Genomic DNA, 25,885 nt, shown 5'->3' on the forward strand with positions numbered 1-25,885 from the left:
ATTGATGATGATTAGAGATAGAGTCCTGAAAAGACCTTCCTGACTGGGAACCCAATATAAAGATTGGTGTGGCCCCAGGTTTACAGAATTCTACCTGCTTCTGCTTTCTAGAGTGCTGGGACTAAAGTGGTATACTACCATGTCTTAATTATGCATATATTTTTATATTTTTTCTCCAACCTCCTATTTTAAAATTGTCCATAAGTTTATTTTTCTTCTCCCCTTTTCATATTATAAAATATCTTTTGAATATATTATACCATGTTCAGTATATCTTGGTCTGTGCCCCATATATCTCCCCTCAAGGATCTACCATAAACCATATCTCCTTCCCAACTTGTGTCTTCTTTTTGTGTTTCTCACTGACTCTGATTAGTGATGTGCATATGTAACTGTAAGTGGGGACATCGTCTGTGGAATGAATAACCTACCAGTGGCCACTAGTCAAAGAAAAGTATCCTCCCTCAGTATGTAGTGGGGCCTCAATAAGTAGCTCCTTGGTTATGGGTGGGACCTTGAGAGCACTGGTGTGTGTGCATTCGTGCACACACACACACACACACACACACACACACATCTCACACACACAGCTGGAATTTTTAATTGGATTGATAGTGTACATTTCTTATAAAGGCAGTCATAGCTGCTGGGTATTCATATGTGCAGCAGCCATGCTATGCATGAGGACTGAACTCCACCACTCTCGACTGCTCTTTCTTTCCACCTCTCTTCTATAACATTCCCTGAGCCTTGGGAGAAATGATGTAGATAACCTTTCAATGGCCAAGTCCTCACGATCACTTATTCCCAACTAGTAAGGAACATCCAAACCTCTATATTAACCTTTGACAACTGGAAAATGAAACTTTTTTTGACCATCACAAGTCTATGGTTATTAAATGAATATTTTAAAGGCACTTTGTCAGTATGACCATTAAAAACAATGTATGTCAAGAAGTTCTTGATGACAGGAGCCAGATATGGGTGTCCCCTGAGAGCTCTACCAGAGCCCTACTGATAAAGATGAGGATGCTTACAGATAACCATTGAACTGAACAAGGGGACCCCAGTGGAGGAGTTAGAGAAAAGACTGAAGGAGCTGAAGGGTTTGCAACCCCACAGGAAGAACAACAATATCAACAACTAGACCCCACCAGAGCTCCCAGGGACTAAATCACCAACCAAATGGTACACATGGGGGTACCCATGACTCCAGTCACATATGTAGCAGAGGATGACATTGTCCAGCATCAATAGGAGGAAAAGCTCTTGGTCCTGTGAAGGCTTGTTTCCCCAAAGTAAGGGAATGCCAGGGCATTGGGTGGGTTGGAGTGGGAGCATCCTTGTAGAAGTAGGGGAAGGGGAAAGAGGGGATAAGAGAGGGGAGAAAGGGGATAACATTTGAAAAAATATGTAAAATATCCAAGAATAATAAAATTTAAAAAACCAATGAATGCCAATGCATTTTCCCTTCGCCTTAAGACTTTCCTGTCCATGGGGTTTATAAGACCAAATATGAATTCCCTCTATTAAAGAATGCCTCAAACCTCATCAAGAGAGCAACTGGCTATGTCCATAAACATTCTTACCACTAATAGCAGCAGTAAGCCATCTTGTCTGACAAGTATGCAGCAAGTATGATGTAGCATTAGGTAAGAGTATTGACATCGTCTCTCTTTTCCTGTAACCAGCAAAGCACAGACAACCACCATGAAAGTCACCCGGCAGTGAGAGAATTTTCTGGTCAGTTCAAGATTTATTCCTCTATCTCCAAAAAATAGCATGTGTGTTGTCTTCAGCAATAGGATCTTACCATCTACCTATAGTTGGCAGGCAAGTTCAACTGCCATAACCTTCATTATTTTGGATGCTTCTGGAGCCTCCTTGATAAATAGCTCATAGGGTGGTAATCATAACTTCTGCCTACCACTGAGATTTTATTTAATTGTCTAGGATTTTTGGGGACAGCATTGTTTATCTATCTTAGTTTTGGTTCTATTTCTGTGAAGAGACACAATGACAAGGCAAACATTAAATTAAGGCTGGCTTACAGTTATAGAGGTTAGGTCCATTATCATCATGACAGGAATCATGGCAGCATCCAGGCAGGCATAGTGCTGTATGAGGCACTGAGAATTCTACATTTGCTCTGAGACAGCCAGGTGGAGACTGGATTCACACTGGGCAGAGCATTAGAGACCTCAAACTTGCCCCACAGTGAAATAGTTCCTCTGTCAAGGCCACACGGACTCCAACAAGGCTACACCTCCTAATAGTGCCACTCTTCATGGGCCAAGCATTCAGTCACATGAATCTATGGGAGCTATGCCTGTTCAAAACACCACATTCCACTCTGTGGCTCCCACAGACTTGTAGCCTTATAAGAGTTGCCTTGGTATTGTGTCTCTTCACAGCAATGAAACCCCAAGACATTACCCATGTAGACTATTCTGTTCATCTTCTGTTTTTTTTAATTATACTACAACCTTACAAACTAGTGGGGTTTTATAAATCTTCTTCAAATGACTTTTAGTATTGCCTAACTCATTCTCTTTTCTTCCCTCCTTCAACTCTCTTGCTCCCATCCCTGATTAAACCATCTGCTCCCAGAGTACTTCCCATTCCAATATTCTTTTGTATCATATTTGTCCTATTCTTGCCTCTCACTATATGATTTACTTGATTTCAAGAGCATAGGCTCCTAAGTCATTTCTTCGAGCACATTTTCATTTTGCGTGTCAGTTGCCATGTTCTTTCATTCTTTTACACCCGTCATCCTAGAATTGGTTGAAACTTTCTGCCTCTAGTAGTTCCTGTCTCTACTTCCACTTCATTTCTATTCTGCAACCCCCCATTCCGAAAACTGTACCTCACCACAGCCCATGTCTAGTTTCTTAGATCCACGAATTAAACCCACAAAGCAAAAGATTTGAAGCTAGGAAGAGAGGACTTGCCACGTTTGTATTTTGGAGCCTGGTGACTTTACCCAACCTTTTGAGAGTTTTTTCATTTGTTTCTCTAATTTATTTCCCTTACAAAGCTCTGATACATTTTGCTTCCCTAGCTGTATCATCTACATATTTCTTTTTTAATCCATTGTGCTCTGCTCCAGGGAACATCCTGGATTTATTTCCGTTGCTGATTTCTCAGTGGTTAATTAGAATTCTCTTAATTGTACCACTCTGGTAGAAATGCAAACGTGGAATTAGGTGATTATCCTGATTATCTGCGACTCACAGGAATTCATCTGGCTGGATGATGCTTTCATTCTCTTAATTGCTTTAGATATAAGCAACATGCGAAGTATTAAATGGGTTCTTTTAATCTACAGTAAGATTAATATGTAATTTCAACGATTAAAAATGGAAAAGAAATGGGAGTACTAAGAAATTAATAATTCTATCCCAAAATAATATCTTTTTAAGTCTTGTTAATATATCTCTAGATCATCGTTATGTAAATTATTTTAAGCCTGCAAATATTTTGGGGAGTAGAATCAGAAATTGAATGCTATCTCCTATATATTAAAAATTAAAGTCACACTGAAATGAAGTTTGAGTTAGTTCAGCTTTCTCTAATCATGTGTGTCTTTGCAATAATTAGGGGAGTTTGTGAATGAACCAAAAATATCTTCCTTCAGAAGGACCCCTAAAGACTTCCAGAGGGAAATAAGGCCTTGACATTTAGGAAACTTTCACTTCCGTAAGGCTCTTGTACCTTGGGAAGGCAGAGATTTATGTGCAGAAAGTTGCTTCATATTTAATGTCTTGTTTTGCTGTAACCGCACTAATAACAATAGAGCACATCTCTGTTTTCTACCTACAATGTTGACATTCTGTGAATCAATGTTTTCATGTCATGACCCACATTCTCAAAAATCAGTGATGCCATTATCCAAAGTTATTACCAAGAATGTGTCTCGTATTATTGAAAAACGATATATTAATAATGAATACTAATTAAGGGTGATTTAAAATATTTAAAACAATATTTTGTTTTATCCTAGACTTTTATGAAGTAAAATCTTCAGGATGTTCAGCATTATTTTTTAAGTTAACAGGTTTTTTTGGCAGCTCTCTGCATTTTATTCTAGTTCAGTTGTAGACGAAACCAATTTTAAGATATGAAAGCTAAAGATTAGTAAAAGACAGAAAAAATTTACAAGAAAGGAAATGTAGACAAATAGTAGTGAAAAAACATTTATCAAACCTGAGACATATAATAAAATTTGTCTATGCCTTAGGTCAATTAATTAGGTCACTTAACTATTTCATTCACATATGAATTATAGAATGTCCAGTTGTCTAAAGAGAAAACTGAGGCTCAAGAAGATTAATTATATTAAATAGTTTGAGAAGTTATATTCAGGGAGATTTAACTATTTAACCTTCATTTAAATTTTCTTGCTTTTATAATGTTTTTCTTAATAATTATAATGTTAAAATACAGTATAGTATATGAGTGTCCCAGTTTCAAAACTTATTCTCACTCCTCAGTAAGCCTACTAAAATCTGGGGGGTCTTATTGAAATACTATATGAAAAAATTCTTTCAGATACAAATTTTATGCACATTCATAATACAAGAAAGTTCATTGAAAGGATTAAAAATAATATTGTAATTAGATTAGCAGCACTTGTATCTATTTTATTTGGAAAAAAATATATGTTGATCATAGTTTGACCTGAAACTTGCATGTAAATTGAAAATTATGTATTGTTACCCTGAAGTGAGCCCACCACAAAAATACTATAGAAACCAGACTAATAAAAATTTCTGAATCACACTTCCGGTCTCCATCTGTGCCCAGAGCTAAGGCTGTCGTACAGCCCTCCAGACCCAAATCCTTCCTTGATTGAGCTGGTCTCCCAGAAGTACTCTTACTCCTAAAATCACAGGTTTATGGGCTCATAAGAGAGCAAGCTTCAGTCAGAGAGAGCAAGACCAACCAACATCAGAGATAGCCAGATGGCAAGAGGCAAGCACAAGAACCTAAGCAATTTCAATATGTGGCCTAGAGATTGCTTTTGTGATATTTTGGTGAAGAATGTGGTTAATTTTTGACCTTGTCTGAAATGTCTGCTTGAGACTAAGGTGAAGAGACTGAAGCCTAGGAATGGTACCACCCACAAGGGGCCCTACCCCCTTAATCCCTAACTGAGAAAATGACTTGTGGCTGGATCTCATGGAGGCATTTCCTCAAAGGAGGCTACTTTCTCTGTGATAACTCCACCTTGTGTCAGTTGACATACAAAACCAGCCGGTACAAATGTAAAACATACTTGAAGAAATAATGCAGAGGAAGAAGAAATATAATCTCAATCATAAGAATGAAAAAAATAATAAGGTTCATTAAAATAGAGGAACAAATGGTCTAAGAATCAGTCTATGAAATTTATAAACTCCAAATATTTATAGGAGAGATGTAAAAGACCAAATATATTCACATACATAAACACCACAAAAAGCACATACAAAGATGAACAGTATACCCTTACAAAAATATGCAAGTTTGCATAATAGAGGACAGTGTAAATAAAGAAAAATAAATCAATAGTAATGAAATGCAAAGATTATGTGAATAATTATAAATTCAGAATTCATTATTAAATAGCTAAATAAAAATAAACTTGAGCTAAATTTTTTAAGAAATGTCATAACCACTACATGGAGTTGTGTTAACAATTAATGAAGTAAATATATGACATATAGACATACATAATAAGGGAAGCACCTCTCAGACGTTTGTGTTAACATCACCACTACCATCCTCACCCACCCTATCATCATTATTGCTACACCTTATTGTATTAAACCACTGCTATTACAAAACAAATATAAATATATTAGAATCAAAAAATTAATATATCAAGGCTTAAGGGAATTATTACTTTAAGGGGATTGTCAAATGAACAGACTAATATGAAGATTTCTTTGAATATTTTTTTTAAGAACGGAAGCACATTTTCATTTCCTGACTGCTCAGGGCCATCTCCGTGATCCTGCTGTTTTTGTTGATTTGGGGCCTTAAGGAACAACCTATGGAGAGTAGTGTGTAGACGTGTGTATCGCTTCACCCTACAGTAGAGCATTATCTCTATTCACATTGAGTGGGTTATAACTCAGCCTTAATGGTTTCACCAATGCCTAATGGAACTAAGAAATGCCTTTTGAGTTACCTAAGTCATTTGTCCCATACACATGAGAACTTGGATTCAACATGCAGTACCCATGTAAAAGGCTGTGATTTCACTTTCAATCCAAGAACTGGGACGTGGAGCCAGGAGGATCCCAATGTCTTCTTGGCCATCTGGTCCCCCATGGTCAAAAGTCCCAAGTCCTAATAAAAGAACATTAATGTCCTTAGGGCAATGACATCTGAAATTGACCTCTGTCTTCCTCACACATGTGTACATGTGTAGGTACATGCACAGTTATTACAGAGAGATAAAGAGAGGGGGGAGGGAGACAGGGAGAGATAGGGGCAGATACAAAGTCAGAGAACCATGAGAAATTAGATGCTCATTAAGGCAGCCACTTTATATATAACTTTACACATATATTTTACTGGAAGTGTGAGAACTATATTGTCCATAGCTATGCATTGCCACTGCATGGATAATGATGGGTGAGGACACAAAATCTTGATTAAACACAACAAAAATTATGTGAACTTGTGGAACATTCATAGATTTTTTTTTGTAAAGTTACTCAGAGGCAACATGAAGAAAGTCATAGAAAGCTCAGAGGGGAAAAAACCCAAAACATATGGACTTTCGTTATCTGACCTGCTGCAGAGAAATCTCACAGAAAAGTTATCAAACACGATGAGAACTCTGTAAGCAGAGGCGGTTGGACTTTCAGTGTTGTGTGTCTTCAGTCCCAGGGAGCACTCAAAATCATAATCATGATTTTATTAAGACCTTCTAGGAAGTGCAAATGAAAAGGAGTCAGACTCACAATTTGTTCTTCTGGCCTCCGAAAACCTAGAATGAAAAAGGAGCCAGACGATAAGAGGAATGGAAGGAGAAGTGGCTGTATGGCTACTAGAGCTAGGATTCATAGAACCTAGGAATTTGAGTGTATCGAAAGCAGCAATAAGGTCCAGGATGGAAAGAGTTGGTGTGTTTCATTTGAAGACATAGTTGGGAAATCATCAGACATCCAGTTAAGGGGTTGTTTTGGTGAAACAGTAGATAAATCACTAAAGCAGACTTTTCTTTATGGACGGGGGATGTACCTCAGTCGATAAGGTGTTTGCCAATTATCTCTGAAGCCAAATTGGATCTCTGGTGCAGCATAAACTAGGTAGGGTGACTCAAGCATGAAGTCCCAGCACTGAGAAAATCCAAAGAGTTCATGGACACAAGGTGGAATAAGACCAGTATGTCCTTAAATATTCCTTTGGGCACTAGTGGATAGAGATTCAAGTCAGCTGCATCACTTCTGTGTAGTGGCAATTTAGTTAACCTGCTCTGAGCTCCCAGCAGGTTGTGTGTGTACCACCACCAACCAGAGCCCTCTGAATTTGTAAATGAAACGCACACAAACACACAGGCGCGCACGTGCGCACATGCACACACACACACACACACACACACACTCATACACACACACACACACCAGTTAATTTTGATATGTGTTGGCTAGCTCAGTGGCTGGGCACTTCTAATCCATCCTCCTGCCACTAGTATGTATTCCCTCCAGTACTCCGGGCTTAACACCTTTTAATTCTATGTTTTATCTTTGCTGCCCTGTTACCTTCTGGGCAGCTCCCCCATTGGGCTGCATTCCTCATCTACCTACATTTTGGATGATTTTTCTTCTGTAGCTCCTAAAGCCATTCCCTCTGCCTCTGAATCATGGCAAATCTGCCTCTTCCTCTCTTTCCTCTCTGTCCTAAGCCTGGGAAACCTAAAAGTCCCATGTCCATCCTGCCCAGCCATTGGCTAGTGGCATCTTTATTTACCAATAGGAACCAATTTGGGGCAAGGTCCCTAGTGTCTTATGTGCATACACTCGTGTAAGCAGTTTTGGGGACCAAAATTAACATCATAACACAAGCAGCATTAGGCCAAACCCACTTCACTTATATATTTCAAAGATGTTCTCTTTTATCAGATTTCTCTTCTTTCTTCTTTCACCTTTGTATAATTTTTCTGTACAGTCATTTAAACCGTTAATTTGAAGTACGTATCAATATATGGCTCTTAAGTTACATGAGCGTAAATAAGAAATGAATATTTAAAAGGCATCTATGTGTAAAATATGATAGACAGGGAAACTTAGTGTATACAATTCCTTCAAAAGTATATGAAGAGTTTATAAAATCACATTGTTATTTTAGAACATTATAAAGTCACTCTTACAGTCCTCTTTGCATGTCAACTGATGTTTATATTTGTCTAAGCTCTCTCCATATACTGCTATGCAGCCTAGGAGCTTCTTACTCTGATCATTTTAACACTAACTGAAGTGTCTTGTCATTGGGATCACCACAGTGACAATTTCAAATGTATTGATATCAACTGTCTGATATGTACAATGTCTTTCTTTATACCCCACATTCTGTCTGAATATAAAATATTTAAATGATCACAGTGAACACAGAGAATGAAGGGTAATGTTATTTCTAGACATGTGGAAATACTGACCACATAATACGCCCTTGCCTGCAGTGTGGAGAATTCCTTTTATTTGCAAACCTTGCTCCCATAGTCTTTTCTAGATGAAGAGGCCAATCAAGTATAATGGGTAGTTTCCTATGAAAAAAAACTTGTAGCAGAGATTGCTTTCCTTTTATTACTATAAATATTGGTCTTCCTTCAAATAAATGGGAGTATTTTAGGAATATTAGTTAGCAATATGTTGTGGAATTTGCATAAGTAAACTAATAAAAATAGAGTTTATGAAGAAATTCCTATAAAGTGTTTCTTTTCAGGTTAGGTACCTGGCATACCCTGACCCCCCATCCCCTGCTAACTATCTAAAGACCATCCAAAGATAAAAAGGCATTAAATGTATATTAACATAACAGTACATGATAGGGTTACTTTATGCTCCTCTGAAAATAATTCAAAAGCACCCTCAATTACACCACACAGCACAATCTTTGACTACATTTTCAATACCGTGTTATAAATTCTGTTTTTATTTGTTTTATTTGTTGTTTAAGAATTTTACATATCAGGACAATATTTACACAGTTTCCCCCACCTTCTCCTATATATCTCCTTCCATGTACCAACAACTCTCCTTCAAAATCATTCACTGGGCATTGCAATCCGTGATCAATTCTCTTCCCCATTTGGCCAGCTGTAGATGAAATGACACATTTACAAGATAAGCCCTGCACCCATCATGCTCAGGGAGCATCATTCGAGAAGGGACAGAGAGTTTGTAAGAGCCACTACACCGTAATGTTTGTTGTGAGGTAGCATCTTCTTTTTATTTCAAGAATCTGCACTCAGGAAAATTTAATAATATCGTTACCTCAGTGAGTCCTGCACAATGACACTGCCATTTGGCATGGCAGCATAGATGAGAGAACTCTCACAAGGTCAAGGTGAAGAGCTAGAGGCAGTGGAAGGCTGCTGAAAGAAAAAGAATCAGTTTTCTCTGAAGTTATGCCCCAGATAGGTTACCCAAGGTTAGACCTAAAAACATGTACATATGAACAGCAGAAACAGACCCTGCTAAGCTATCATTTTAGTTGGATAAATATCTACTCTTCTCTTATTTGATGACATGTGCTGCAACCCAGATTATTCTGACCAATAATGGTCTCCCATTTCTGGTGTCTTCAACTGTAGAACATGTGAGAATATCTTTCACTTCACATATTTCTCAACCAGCTCAATGGCAATATTTATCAGTTGGCTGACCAAAGAGTTGGATTATGACAGTATGTGTGCAAGGTTGGCTCACTAAGTAATCTATCTTTTAAATTTCCTTATCTTTAAAGATTATTTCTTTTCTTAGGATTTTGAAGTCTCTTTCTTTAAATTTATTTGTGCCTGATATACCTACTTTTCCATAGAAACCATATATATCATTCAATTCACTGGACCTCAGAATACTGTCTTCCAGTCCCTCCATATCTTTTCACTTATATATTGCTAAAGAAAATACGCCTTATTTAAAGATTTAGTGTTGTTGTCATATTTTAAATAATTAAAAGAGTGTTTACTGTTCAAAGTCAAAACGTCATTTACCCATGGAGTAATTATATAGATTCATATTCATATGTTGAAAAAATAAGCCCAGTTGCATAGACTTGCATATTAGAGTGTTCATATACTATGCTGGGTTCACAATAAGTTCTCACTGGAGCTGACCACAATATTGTAACAATGATTCTATACTTAAATTCTTGACTAAGATCTTAGATTACCTCCCCTTCCTTCTCCAAGCTTGCACAATCTCATTCCATTAGTAGTTAGTTGGGGAAGTCGTGCAAGTTTTAACTGAAGACGTTTTACAACTTTAGCAGCATAAAGGTGACCCAAAGGTAATAGAAATGCACTAAGGTGGAATCTACAAAACTTTTGTCTTTTCATTCATAAAAATACAACCTAAAATTGGGTAATTTACATAAACTCAGGCACACCAGCCTATAGTCATTTATGTAAGAAAAAATTATTTATCAGCTTAATTATATTGTTGAAGATGATTTAAAATAGTTTTATAATTTAAAAATACTGCGAAGCTATGATATATATTTATCAATATATCTATAACAATGGAAATTTAAAACTATGAAAACTTGGAAGATTCTATGAACATCTACTGAGTCCCTCTAACAGAACAAATACAACTTCAGTTATCATAAACTGCACTTAGTACTTACAACTAAATGTGAATGATGTGTTAGTCCCAGTAGAACACAGTGGAGGCTTCTGCTCCACTAGAGGGCGGAGTGTGGAAAAAGCTGCAGATATCGGTTACTAAAGCGGAAATAATCCAGACTCGAACCGTTCTTACAGGAGATGAAGTCAGTAATGTCAGACCTAGGAGAAAGATGACCAAGACAAGAGCACAAGAAAACAGGTTGTTTCTGTGAGTCTGTGGTTCAGCAGCACACTATTCAGGACCCACAAAGGAAAAGTCTGCAGGTGGAGAGGAGATATTTGTGAGAAGAACGGGGGGCACGGAGTATGTGCTGTAAACTGTGAAGCATTTCGGCAGAGGACATTAACTGCAGAACTCAAGGACAAGGCCTTATAAAATGAGACTGATCCAACAACAAGAAAGGATATTTGACCCACAAACTAGAGTTTTAATATATGGAGACAAAAATGATCAGCCTTTAAACGGCTAAAAGATATAACCTGCCCCTTTACTCTGAATTATTAGCTTTCAATAGATTCTAGGAGAGAAGAAGTCACTGCTCTTAGTCCTGTACTCACTTCGGAGCCCATCAGGCTTCTGTGGATATTTACGAACCTATTGGCATGCAGACTGCCCAGATAATGGCCGAGGGTCACAGATCAGGGTAGAATAAGTTAGGCAGTACTGGTAGGAAGATGTGTGCAGTGGTCTGTGTGCAGAACTTCTTTAAAACAAATTAATTTAATGAAAATGCGGGGGTTGAGTGATGCAATGAATGAAGATGGAAGGAAAGACAGATAGCTGTCCACATGTCCACCTTGGGTAGTTGTTAAAAATCACTAATTTAACATGTGAAATCTATGCAGCAACCGTCTGTCTTAAACCATAATGACAACAGTGAATCAATGCTGGTTTTGTTTTGTTTTGTTTTTCCATAGATGAGGAAACCACTGATACTTGTTCAGACGCGACAGACTTTTTGTGCCAGGACAAGAAGTGCATTGCATCCCACCTTGTTTGTGACTACAAACCCGACTGCGCGGACAGCTCTGATGAAGCTCACTGTGGTGAGTACATCTGCCTGCCACTATGGCGTCTGATAAGTTCATGCCTTCTCTAGTGGCATAGATGGATTGAAAAAATGTTCTTATGGGGGCTTGAGATGGCTCAGAACATAAATCACTTCCCAAGTGTTAGAACCTGAGGATGACTCCTCAGAATGCACATACACTTGACCGTTACAGCCCATGTCTGTACCCTTATCGTTCCTAAGGGAAGATAGGAGGCAAAGACAGAAGAGTTCTCAGAAATAGGCAGGCGGGCTAATTAAAATGCATAGGAGAAAAGAAAACGGGGGACCCTGATTCGAACATGTAAAATGAAAACCATGGACACCCACGGATGCCCTCTGACCTCTTCACAAGTGCCATGGAATATGCAGAATCACACACACACACACACACACACACACACACACACACACACACACACATGAATATATGCCCTATTATAAATATGTGAAAAAGAATACTACTAATAATAGTATTGTTATTGCCATTCAAGAAGTTAAATCTAGACTGCCATTTTGTCCAACTTTTCTATAAGAATATCCAAAAAGCAACCCTCTCATCCACTTTAATTTTTTTTTTATTTTTTTATTATTTTTTTTATTAACTTGAGTATTTCTTATATACATTTCAAGTGTTATTCCCTTTCCCGGTTTCCGGGCAAAATCCCCCTCCCCCCTCCCCTTCCTTATGGGTGTTCCCCTCCCAACCCTCCCCCCATTGCCGCCCTCCCCCCACCAGTCTAGTTCACTGGGGGTTCAGTCTTAGCAGGACCCAGGGCTTCCCCTTCCACTGGTGCTCTTACTAGGATATTCATTGCTACCTATGGGGTCAGAGTCCAGGGTCAGTCCATGTATAGTCTTTAGGTAGTGGCTTAGTCCCTGGAAGCTCTGGTTGCTTGGCATTGTTGTACTTTTGGGGTCTCGAGCCCCTTCAAGCTCTTCCAGTTCTTTCTCTGATTCCTTCAACGGGGGACCTATTCTCAGTTCAGTGGTTTGCTGCTGGCATTCGCCTCTGTATTTGCTGTATTCTGGCTGTGTCTCTCAGGAGCGATCTACATCCGGCTCCTGTCGGTCTGCACTTCTTTGCTTCATCCATCTTGTCTAATTGGGTGGCTGTATATGTATGGGCCACATGTGGGGCAGGCTCTGATTGGGTGTTCCGTCAGTCTCTGTTTTAATTTTTGCCTCTCCCTTCCCTGCCAAGGGTATTCTTTTTCCTCATTTAAAGAAGGAGTGAAGCATTCACATTTTGATCATCCGTCTTGAGTTTCGTTTGTTCTAGGGATCTAGGGTAATTCAAGCATTTGGGCTAATAGCCACTTATCAATGAGTGCATACCATGTATGTCTTTCTGTGATTGGGTTAGCTCACTCAGGATGATATTTTCCAGTTCCAACCATTTGCCTACGAATTTCATAGACTCGTTGTTTTTGATAGTTGAGTAATATTCCATTGTGTAGATGTACCACATTTTCTGTATCCATTCCTCTGTTGAAGGGCATCTCGGTTCTTTCCATTTTCTGGCTATTATAAATAAGGCTGCGATGAACATAGTGGAGCACGTGTCTCTTTTATATGTTGAGGCATCTTTTGGGTATATGCCCAAGAGAGGTATGGCTGGATCCTCAGGCAGTTCAATGTCCAATTTTCTGAGGAACCTCCAGACTGATTTCCAGAATGGTTTTACCAGTCTGCAATCCCACCAACAATGGAGGAGTGTTCCTCTTTCTCCACATCCTCGCCAGCATCTGCTGTCACCTGAGTTTTTGATCTTAGCCATTCTCACTGCTGTGAGGTGAAATCTCAGGGTTGTTTTGATTTGCATTTCCCTTATGACTAAAGATGTTGAACATTTCTTTAGGTGTTTCTCAGCCATTCGGCATTCCTCAGCTGTGAATTCTTTGTTTAGCTCTGAACCCCATTTTTTAATAGGGTTATTTGTTTCCCTGCGGTCTAACTTCTTGAGTTCTTTGTATATTTTGGATATAAGGCCTCTATCTGTTGTAGGATTGGTAAAGATCTTTTCCCAATCTGTTGGTTGCCGTTTTGTCCTAACCACCGTGTCCTTTGCCTTACAGAAGCTTTGCAGTTTTATGAGATCCCATTTGTCGATTCTTGATCTTAGAGCATAAGCCATTGGTGTTTTGTTCAGGACATTTTTTCCAGTGCCCATGTGTTCCAGATGCTTCCCTAGTTTTTCTTCTATTAGTTTGAGTGTGTCTGGTTTGATGTGGAGGTCCTTGATCCACTTGGACTTAAGCTTTGTACAGGGTGATAAGCATGGATCGATCTGCATTCTTCTACATGTTGCCCTCCAGTTGAACCAGCACCATTTGCTGAAAATGCTATCTTTTTTCCATTGGATGGTTTTGGCTCCTTTGTCAAAAATCAAGTGACCATAGGTGTGTGGGTTCATTTCTGGGTCTTCAATTCTATTCCATTGGTCTATCTGTCTGTCTCTGTACCAATACCATGCAGTTTTTATCACTATTGCTCTGTAATACTGCTTGAGTTCAGGGATAGTGATTCCCCCTGAAGTCCTTTTATTGTTGAGGATAGCTTTAGCTATCCTGGGTTTTTTGTTATTCCAGATGAATTTGCAAATTGTTCTGTCTAACTCTTTGAAGAATTGGATTGGTATTTTGATGGGGATTGCATTGAATCTGTAGATTGCTTTTGGTAAAATGGCCATTTTTACTATATTAATCCTGCCAATCCATGAGCATGGGAGATCTTTCCATCTTCTGAGGTCTTCTTCAATTTCTTTCCTCAGTGTCTTGAAGTTCTTATTGTACAGATCTTTTACTTGCTTGGTTAAAGTCACACCGAGGTACTTTATATTATTTGGGTCTATTAAGAAGGGTGTCATTTCCCTAATTTCTTTCTCGGCTTGTTTCTCTTTTGTATAGAGGAAGGCAACTGATTTATTTGAGTTAATTTTATACCCAGCCACTTTGCTGAAGTTGTTTATCAGCTTTAGTAGTTCTCTGGTGGAACTTTTGGGATCACTTAAATATACTATCATGTCATCTGCAAATAGTGATATTTTGACTTCTTCTTTTCCGATCTGTATCCCCTTGATCTCCTTTTGTTGTCTGATTGCTCTGGCTAGAACTTCAAGAACTATATTGAATAAGTAGGGAGAGAGTGGGCAGCCTTGTCTAGTCCCTGATTTTAGTGGGATTGCTTCAAGTTTCTCTCCATTTAGTTTAATGTTAGCAACTGGTTTGCTGTATATGGCTTTTACTATGTTTAGGTATGGTCCTTGAATTCCTATTCTTTCCAGGACTTTTATCATGAAGGGGTGTTGAATTTTGTCAAATGCTTTCTCAGCATCTAATGAAATGATCATGTGGTTTTGTTCTTTCAGTTTGTTTATATGATGGATCACGTTGATGGTTTTCCGTATATTAAACCATCCCTGCATGCCTGGGATGAAGCCTACTTGATCATGGTGGATTATTGTTTTAATGTGCTCTTGAATTCGGTTTGCCAGAATTTTATTGAGTATTTTTGCGTCGATATTCATAAGGGAAATTGGTCTGAAGTTCTCTTTCTTTGTTGTGTCTTTGTGTGGTTTAGGTATAAGAGTAATTGTGGCTTCGTAGAAGGGATTCGGTAGGGCTCCATCTGTTTCAATTTTGTGGAATAGTTTGGATAATATTGGTATGAGGTCTTCTATGAAGGTTTGATAGAATTCTGCACTAAACCCGTCTGGACCTGGGATCTTTTTGGTTGGAAGACCTTTAATGACTGCTTCTATTTCCTTAGGAGTTATGGGGTTGTTTAACTGGTTTATCTGTTCCTGATTTAACTTCGATACCTGGTATCTGTCTAGGAAATTGTCCATTTCCTGAAGATTTTCAAATTTTGTTGAATATAGGTTTTTATAGTAAGATCTGATGATTTTTTGAATTTCCTCTGAATCTGTAGTTATGTCTCCCTTTTCATTTCTAATTTTGTTAATTTGGACGCACTCTCTGTGTCCTCTCGTTAGTCTGGCTAAGGGTTTATCTATCTTGTTGATTTTCTCAAAGAACCAACTTTTGGTTCTGTTGATTCTTTCTATGGTCCTTTTTGTTTCTACTTGGTTGATTTCAGCTCTGAGTTTGATTATTTCCTGCCTTCTACTCCTCCTGGGTGTATTTGCTTCTTTTTGTTCTAGAGCTTTTAGGTGTGCTGTCAAGCTGCTGACATATGCTCTTTCCTGTTTCTTTCTGCAGGCACTCAGCGCTATGAGTTTTCCTCTTAGCACAGCTTTCATTGTGTCCCATAAGTTTGGGTATGCTGTATCTTCATTTTCATTAAATTCTAAAAAGTTTTTAATTTCTTTCTTTATTTCTTCCTTGACCAGGTTATCATTGAGTAGAGCATTGTTCAATTTCCACGTATATGTGGGCATTCTTCCCTTATTGTTATTGAAGACCAGTTTTAGGCCGTGGTGGTCCGATAGCACGCATGGGATTATTTCTATCTTTCTGTACCTGTTGAGGCCCGTTTTTTGACCAATTATATGGTCAATTTTGGAGAAAGTACCATGAGGAGCTGAGAAGAAGGTATATCCTTTTGCTTTAGGATAGAATGTTCTATAAATATCCGTTAAGTCCATTTGGCTCATGACTTCTCTTAGTCTGTCGACATCACTGTTTAATTTCTGTTTCCATGATCTGTCCATTGATGAGAGTGGGGTGTTGAAATCTCCCACTATTATTGTGTGAGGTGCAATGTGTGCTTTGAGCTTTAGTAAGGTTTCTTTTACGTATGTAGGTGCCCTTGTATTTGGGGCATAGATATTTAGGATTGAGAGTTCATCTTGGTGGATTTTTCCTTTGATGAATATGAAGTGTCCTTCCTTATCTTTTTTGATGACTTTTAGTTGGAAATTGATTTTATTTGATATTAGAATGGCTACTCCAGCTTGCTTCTTCTGACCATTTGCTTGGAAAGTTGTTTTCCAGCCTTTCACTCTGAGGTAGTGTCTGTCTTTGTCTCTGAGGTGTGTTTCCTGTAGGCAGCAGAATGCAGGGTCCTCGTTGCGTATCCAGTTTGTTAATCTATGTCTTTTTATTGGGGAGTTGAGGCCATTGATATTGAGAGATATTAAGGAATAGTGATTATTGCTTCCCGTTATATTCATATTTGGATGTGAGGTTATGTTTGTGTGCTTTCATTCTCTTTGTTTTGTTGCCAAGACGATTAGTTTCTTGCTTCTTCTAGGGTATAGCTTGCCTCCTTATGTTGGGCTTTACCATTTATTATCCTTTGTAGTGCTGGATTTGTAGAAAGATATTGTGTAAATTTGGTTTTGTCATGGAATATCTTGGTTTCTCCATCAATGTTAATTGAGAGTTTTGCTGGATACAGTAACCTGGGCTGGCATTTGTGTTCTCTTAGGGTCTGTATGACATCAGTCCAGGATCTTCTGGCCTTCATAGTTTCTGGCGAGAAGTCTGGTGTGATTCTGATAGGTCTCCCTTTATATGTTACTTGACCTTTTTCCCTTACTGCTTTTAATATTCTTTCTTTATTTTGTGCGTTTGGTGTTTTGACAATTATGTGACGGGAGGTGTTTCTTTTCTGGTCCAATCTATTGGGAGTTTTGTAGGTTTCTTGTATGTCTATGGGTATCTCTTTTTTTAGGTTAGGGAAGTTTTCTTCTATGATTTTGTTGAAGATATTTACTGGTCCTTTGAGCTGGGAGTCTTCACTCTCTTCTATACCTATTATCCTTAGGTTTGATCTTCTCATTGAGTCCTGGATTTCCTGTATGTTTTGGACCAGTAGCTGTTTCCGCTTTACATTATCTTTGACAGTTGAGTCAATGATTTCTATGGAATCTTCTGCTCCTGAGATTCTCTCTTCCATCTCTTGTATTCTGTTGGTGAAGCTTGTATCTACAGCTCCTTGTCTCTTCTTTTGGTTTTCTATATCCAGGGTTGTTTCCATGTGTTCTTTCTTGATTGCTTCTATTTCCATTTTTAATTCCTTCAACTGTTTGATTGTGTTTTCCTGGAATTCTTTCAGGGATTTTTGCGATTCCTCTCTGTAAGCTTTTACTTGTTTATTAATGTTTTCCTGTGCTTCCCTAAGTGTGTTCATGTCTTTCTTGAAGTCCTCCACCATCATGATCAAATATGATTTTGAAACTAGATCTTGCTTTTCTGGTGTGTTTGGATATTCCATGTTTATTTTGGTGGGAGAATTGGGCTCCGATGATGGCATGTAGTCTTGGTTTCTGTTGCTTGGGTTCCTGCGCTTGCCTCTCGCCATCAGATTATCTCTAGTGTTACTTTGTTCTGTTATTTCTGACAGTGGCTAGACTGTCCTATAAGCCTGTGTGTCAGGAGTGCTGTAGACCTGTTTTCCTCTCTTTCAGTCAGTTATGGGGACAGAGTGTTCTTCTTTCGGGTGTGTAGTTTTTCCTCTCTACAGGTCTTCAGCTGTTCCTGTGGGCCTGTGTCTTGAGTTCACCAGGCAGCTTTCTTGCAGCAGAAAATTTAATCTTACCTGTGGTCCCGAGGCTCAGGTTCGCTCGTGGGGTGCTGCCCACGGGCTCTCTGCAGCGGCAGCAACCAGGAAGACCTGTGCCGCCCCTTCCGGGAACTTCAGTGCACCAGGGTTCCAGATGGTCTTTGGCTTTTCCTCTGGCGTCCGAGATGTGTGTGCAGGGAGCAGTCACTTCTGGTTTCCCAGGCTTGTCTGCCTCTCTGAAGGTTTAGCTCTCCCTCCCACGGGATTTGGGTGCAGAGAACTATTTATCCGGTCTGTTTCCTTCTGATTCTGGTGGTGTCTCAGGCACAGGGGTCCTGCCGCTCCTGGGCCCTCCCCCACGGGAGCCCAGAGGCCTTATACAGTTTCCTCTTGGGCCAGGGATGTGGGCAGGGGTGAGCAGTGTTGGTGGTCTCTTCCGCTCTGCAGCCTCAGGAGTGCCCACCTGACCAGGCGATTGGGTCTCTCTCTCACCTGGTCTGGGAGCAGAGAGCTGCTGCGGGCCGGGATCCGCGGGTGTGGGACTTCCGGTAAACACAGAACGTGCCTGGTCCTAGAGAAATTCTGTTTTCCTGTGTCCCAAGCTCACCAGGCAGCTTTCTTGCAGCAGAAAATTTGGTCTTACCTGTGGTCCCGAGGCTCAGGTTCGCTCGTGGGGTGCTGCCCACGGGCTCTCTGCAGCGGCAGCCCACTTTAATTTTTAATGAAAATTCCATGAAATCATATTATAAGACATCACCATCATATGTGCTTGTAGAACTGTCAGAGAAGTAAGAAGTACAAATTAATAAACTAGCTGTCTATGTTATGTATTAGCTTTATCAGCAATATTTCTTTTACCATCCCTCCTTCAAATGTGGTTGGTTTATTGATAAAATAGAAAAGAAACCTGAAAGTAAAAAGTAAGCACAATTTTTTATTAATTTTGTTGCATTAGCTATGATACTATGAGATTTACTTCATTTTCTAAATTCAACTCCTTGAAGTATGAAAAATAAAACGAGTTTGTAATTTAAAAGTAAAAGATGTGTTACACACTTCTTACTGAACCAAATCCCACCACCTTTTCTGTGGAAGAGGTGCTTGAAAATAGCACAGATCGGTGCTGAATCACCATGCCTTTACCTTCTGGGACTTTAGAATATCAGGCTTGTATTTCTATCTGCCTCCAAAGAGTTGGTTCCACACTAATTGGGAATGAAGTCAGGGCCTCGTGCAGGCTATGCAGAAACTCTACCATTGACCTTGAGCTTCAGCTCATCCACATAACAATATAGGATGCTTATAGCAATTGTAGTTTGTCACACATGAGCTACCCTCAAACTAGTGGGCCAGACAACACCTTCATATTTGGTCCCTTGGTGAGTTGACAATTCAACTTGGCAGTTTGACCCTTGAATAACTGGTGTGACTTTGAGGGACTGGAAAATCAAATCTATGATGGTTTCTTCCTCTCTGAACTTGAACAAATAGTTCTCTAGTTTCTTTGTCTTACTTCTGATGGAATTTCATCCTCCACAGTTACCCTGCACTCATACATTATGACCACTGCACAGGATTGAAAAGTCATCCTGCTGAGTACTATCAAAGTTGATCCTCCTAGAACCCAACATTCCAGAGCCACAGGAAATCTAACCAAGGTTCGTTTAGTTTAACTGTAGATATCCCAAATGTCACTTGCAACGAATTCTGATTGCCAAGCAAATTAAGTCTAGTCTGGACTTGAATAGATAAAAGAACTATACACGTGAATATGCCCTGTACCACAAGGAGGTAAGAACTAAGGGTGATCATCTTGTACATAAACAGATGTCTTTCCCCTTTTTTGCAGTTTGCTCTTAAAGAAAAAACAGTAACAAAATTAAATATACTAAGATAAAAGAAAAACCATCATCTCCCTGTAATTATATGTGTGTAAGTTTATGTATGTCTGTATGTATATATTTATGTGTGTGTATGTAGGTAAGTATGTATGTATGTGCAATGTCTGGCTGTGGTTCTCTCTATTGTGTCCATCTGTGGCAGGAGGGATTGGTGATGTATAAATAAAGTACCCATCTGTAAGTATACCAAAGTATCATTAGGAGTCATTTTATTGTTACTTTTTCTTTCTTTCTTTCTTTTTTTTAGACCAGTAGTGTCTGGTTTGTTTAACTCGTCATCATTTTCATTCTTGAGAACTATTATGACAATGATTCTGCCACAACACTCATTTTTTTCTTTTATTCATGTTTGCTACTTCTTTCTTTGGGGTGGGGCATTTAGATAGGGTTTCTCAGTGAAACCCTGACTGTCCTGGAACTCATTCTGTAGACCAGGCTGGCCTAGAACTCACAAAGATTCACCTGCCTCTGCCTCTGGAATACTGAGGTGGAATGTATGTGCCACCATTCACCACCATGCAGCTGTATCTATTATTTATTAATACTTTTGCAAAGTAAATATAAGAGACTTTTCATTTAAATCATTTTAAATGTAGAGTATACTGAAATTTATTATATTATTGTCCAACCATCACCAAAGTCCATCTCTACAATGCTTGGGAAATAGCAAATTATCCATTAAACAACAGCTCCCTAAAATCATAGGCCATGATAACCAGCATTCTATAACTGTCGATAAACTATGGACCTTGAGTAATTCATGTAAAATGTGTCTTAATATTGCTGGCTTATTTCATTTAACATGTTTTCAGTATTAATGTTGTCATATTGAAAACTGCATTATGGAGGCTACAGTGTTATCATTTTGATATCACATAAATTATATTGACTAAGGATGTCTCTTATTTAAATTATTAAATTTTCTAACACTATTTCTATGTACTTTTAAATGAGTCAAAACATGGCATTAATTGTAAGGAAGTAATTCTAATAAGGTTCTAAGGGAATCTCTAAAACATTTGTGAATTCACAATTTTCCCCTAAAAATTATAATGAGTAGATAATTAAAGACTCATCAGTATACAATAGAAAGTTAGATTAATTTATATAAAAGCTAAAGGAACAATAGTTTGGACATGATGCCATTGACAGATATAATTGAATAGAAAGATTTATGTCACTTTAGTGTTCAGTCGAAATTTCTCATCATATTGTTCTAATTTTATTTCTAATGCTATTACAAAAAACTTAGGGGAGGGAGTTTATTTCAGCTAATAAATCCATGTTACTAGTCCATCACTGTGGGAATCTAAGGCAGGGAGAGCTAGAGTGAGATGGTCACGTTGCAAACACAGTGAGGATCGGAACGGAGAATGAGTGCATGCCGAGTGTTCTGCTAGTTACCCTAGTTTACACAATTTAGGATGCCCTGCCTAAATGGTTCTGACCACATTGGGCTGGATCTTCTGAATTTAACTTGATCAAAATAATTTAACTTAATTTAAATTAACCTCACAAATTAACTTAATCTTCCACAGATGTCCACAAAGGCCAACCCAGTGTAGACAGTCTTTCATTGAGACTGTCTTCTTGTGTGATTCTAGATTGAACCAAGTAGAAAAATCTAATATAAACTACACCAATATTAAATTGCCTTTCTTAGTTAGGATCTACATGGAAAATATTTATGTAAACATGAAATTCTTTTCTGAATTTCTGCATATAATATGTGTTAGAAACAAAGTACTGAATATCTAAATATTTCTATTATAAAAAATTCAAGTAGAAAGAATATTATATTGAATTGCAATTTTCTTTGAATTTTTATGATTCAGGTCCTTCATAATGAATTTACCTAGTTTAATTTTAAGTCATAACCAATATTGCCAATGAGTTTACAACCATTTACTTGTATATTACAAATGGAGACTGTTTATGGTGTGTGTATGCGTATGTGTTTGTGTGTGTGTGTGCACACAACATACATATAGCCTTACAAACCTAAAATATAATACTTGATAATTTGATTATCCAAATATAAACATTACATATTTTCTCTGTTTTACTTTCATATTAACTTACATCATTTTACATTTCTCATAGTTGAGGTATTAAAGGTATACAAATGTGATCTTGCTCTAGAAACTAAAGTCAACTACATACGCATATGACAAATGTTATTCAAACTTTAATGAGCTACTAATAGGAGTATTTAAATTTATGCAAAAAAGCAATGTGGCGTCAATGACATAGGCAATTTTCCTCAAAAAACTTGAAAATTTTTCTTCACATCCTTAAAGAGCACTCACAGGCTGATAGGTGATGATACACCAGTTTTCAAGTAGAATTCACTGGGATTTATATTAACGGCCCTGTAAATGCTTTGCAAGTGTTAAATATGGAATACTTTCAATTAAATACATGACTTATTATGGATAACAGAATAAATGACATTTAGAGAAATACATGGAATGAACTGACCTTTGGAAATATTAAAATGTAGCCTTTAATTTTACTAAGACTCTCACTTATTAAAACTAAATTAAAATATATTAGATCTCAGAGCTACCATTATTTATATTCTCAGAGATTCATTTTTCTCTTCTTCATAGTAAATAAGTCACTCATTATTTAGTGGTCTATAAGAACTAGCTCCATATATTAAATACAATTATTCAGTTAATATATTGAATTGAATCATAAATTGGTTTATTATTCTGGGAGTGGTCATATGGGGGGTCATCTGTTTCATTATATTTGCCCTCAATTGAAAATTTCCCTTTATTTATTGAAAATGGATTTTTTGCATAAAATATCTTGATTACAGTTTCTGCTTCATATACTCTTAGTTCCTCCCCACTTACCATCCTTCCCAACAAAATCCCCTTCTTTTCTGTTTTTCACCAGAAAACAGACTTCTAATGAATAATAATAAAATAAATGTAAAAGAAAAGGATAAAACAAAAATTCATATATCAGAATTAGGCAAAACAAATAGTCAAGGAAAAATGAGTCCAAGAGAAGGCACTAAAATCTCACACTAATTTCACGCATTCATGAAATTATCCCATTAAAAACTCTAAATTGGAACCCATAACACATGCAAAGGACTTGCTGCAGATTGGTGCAGGCCCCGTGCACTCTGCCGCAGTCTCTGTGAGTTCCCATGAACTTTGATCACGATTATTTAGAGGGCCTTGACTTCTTGATCCTCTTCTCCTTGATCCTTCCATCCTCTCTAGCTCTTAAAATATTTCTGCCTCCTCATTTGTGGGGTTTCCTGGATGCTGAGGGGAGGTATTTGATGAACATATCTGGTTTAGCACCGGAGTGTTCTGAGATCTCTCACTCTCTGTATAATGTCTGACTGTGTGTGTGTGTGTGTGTGTGTGTGTGTGTGTGTGTGTGTGTGTGTGCGCGCGCGCGCATGCATGTGTGTGTGTGTGTGTTCTCGTTTGCTGTAGGAGGAAGCTTCTCTGATGATGACTGACCAATGCACTGATCTATGAGTATAGCAGAACGTTCCTCAGTTGTTTGTTTCAGAACAGTCTCTTTGTTTCCTCCCTGGTCCCTAGACGATCTAGTCTCCCATTCTTGATCACCCAAGTAGTATCAGGTATGGGTTCTATCTCATGGAGTGAGCTTCAAGCTAAATCAGATATTGACTGGTTATTTCGACATGCTGTGTGCCACCGCTGCACTGGCATACAGACAGAACATCATTGCTAATTACCATGTTGAACAGACTGTTGCTGGATTCAATCATTTTTGTACCTCATGGCCCTTGATACTACAGCAAGGAAAGCACTTATACCATGACTCAGTATTGCTGTAGGTGTTGAACAGACATAAAACTCTGCTTTCCTCCCTCCTGTTTGAGAAAAACGTTGTTCGTAAGAAATGAGATATTCATTTAGGAGAATTATTCATTAATTTGAAAAGGATGTCTTTTCACTACTATTTTCGCTGTAGTAGTATCTCATTAAGGCATGTGCAGTGTTGTAATGGACGGAGGCCTTTTCTTCCCTTTACAGCATGTTAACACAGAACTGTTGAGCTGTAGTATTATTTCTCACTCATTCACATTATTTGAAATCATGCTTAGTATAAGTCAACAGGAATTAAAAGTGTGATACTTGGAGTATCACAAATATTCCTATACCTTGCAGTGTGATATGATTAAATTAGATGAATATATGAAGATGAGGAATAAAAATAATTTACTTTGTACTTATTTTCATGTTTATAAGTGTTTACCCTGATTGATCATGTGGCCATGGGGCTAAATAATATACCACTGGGGAAATGGCTGTTGCTTAAAAGAATACCGATAACGTTTTAAGTCCACTGAAAGACCATCCTATGAAAGGAGTTCTCCAAAAGTAATTGCTATTTTGAAAAATATCCATTATTGGGATATATAAAACACGTTCTCTCTCATCAGCAGGTTTTACTGAATGTTCACGCAAATACAAGCAGCTCAGAGGTAGGAAGAAATCACTTAGGAATGTTTACCATAACACAAAGTTATAAAACAATTGAAGTGACAGTACAGCCTAATTAATAGCCTTTCAAATAAATGATAGCAACTATAATTCCCACCAAATGCTCACATTAAATACCACCATGAGAATTAGTATGCTATGGGTCAGGACACCTGAGATTTAAATTGGTCATTCAAGAATGAATGTGATGTTACATGAAATGAAAAAGGGGAGGGCACATTAAGGGTGCTTAGATCTGAAATTTCAGCCTTGGCATCCTGGCAGAACTTGTTAGGTTACCGCCCGTTCTTTTCCATTGAATCTATACAAAACCAAATCTGTTCATTTCACTTATGGTAGCATTGTGACAACTAGTAACTAAAACATATTCAAAGTTTCACAAAGATGACAGATGCCATTGAGAACAGCATAACAATTTGAAGAAGGAATTTACTCCATGAGAAAAAAGCCGGACAAGGAAACCACACCTCTCTTCTGACCCTCATCTCCTTCTTTCTGTATGAGGAGCACGTGTGATGCCAGAAGGATTGTGGTTCCTGAAGTGTGAATGAAAATGGAAGGTGGGAGGGTAGCCCACGAGGCAGACTGAAGTTATAGCACAGCCTAACCTGAAGTTGCTAAAACTGGAAAGTGCCTCACTTCATTGAGCTAAGTGCATGGCTATGGTTTAAAACTATTGTAGGTTGGTGTTTCAAGTGCTTGGATAAATAGCTATGTCTAACTATTAATTCCCATGCCATACAGAATGAAGTCTAAGAGCTGGTAGCTGGAAATCTAGTTAGTCTATCTTAACAATATCATCCATGGTACAGAGCAGTTAGGACTCCATCTTTTAGTTGGCTTCTTATAGAAGCAGCTACTGATAGAAATTTTAAGAACATTGCAGACATATTATGAGGACAACTATAAATATATCTTTAAGAATTCTTATAGAAAGATGAAGACATGAATGCTAACATTTAAAATCCAAGATGAACCTTGCATGGTAGAAAGGGATACAGACCAATATCTTCATATCTTGAAGAGTCGAATTCCATACCTGGGTAATGGAGCAAAATGACTTTTATACAGGTATAAGCCACTAAAATTCACATGTGCAAAACCTCCAGG

The 25,885-nt window shown here is 38.1% G+C and overlaps 1 protein-coding gene across 1 annotated transcript in view; it reads left to right on the top strand.

The window, feature by feature from the left end:
* Malrd1 (MAM and LDL receptor class A domain containing 1) overlaps positions 1 to 25,885 on the top strand; it is a 724,504-nt gene that overhangs the window by 507,443 nt on the left and 191,176 nt on the right. Inside the window, 1 exon segment of the mRNA NM_001287618.3 lies at positions 11,768 to 11,896. Coding sequence (NP_001274547.3) covers positions 11,768 to 11,896 — 129 coding nt within the window.

Source organism: Rattus norvegicus, chromosome 17, assembly GCF_021556685.1.
Source record: "Rattus norvegicus strain SHRSP/BbbUtx chromosome 17, alternate assembly SHRSP_T2T, whole genome shotgun sequence".
Lineage (NCBI taxonomy): Eukaryota > Metazoa > Chordata > Mammalia > Rodentia > Muridae > Rattus > Rattus norvegicus.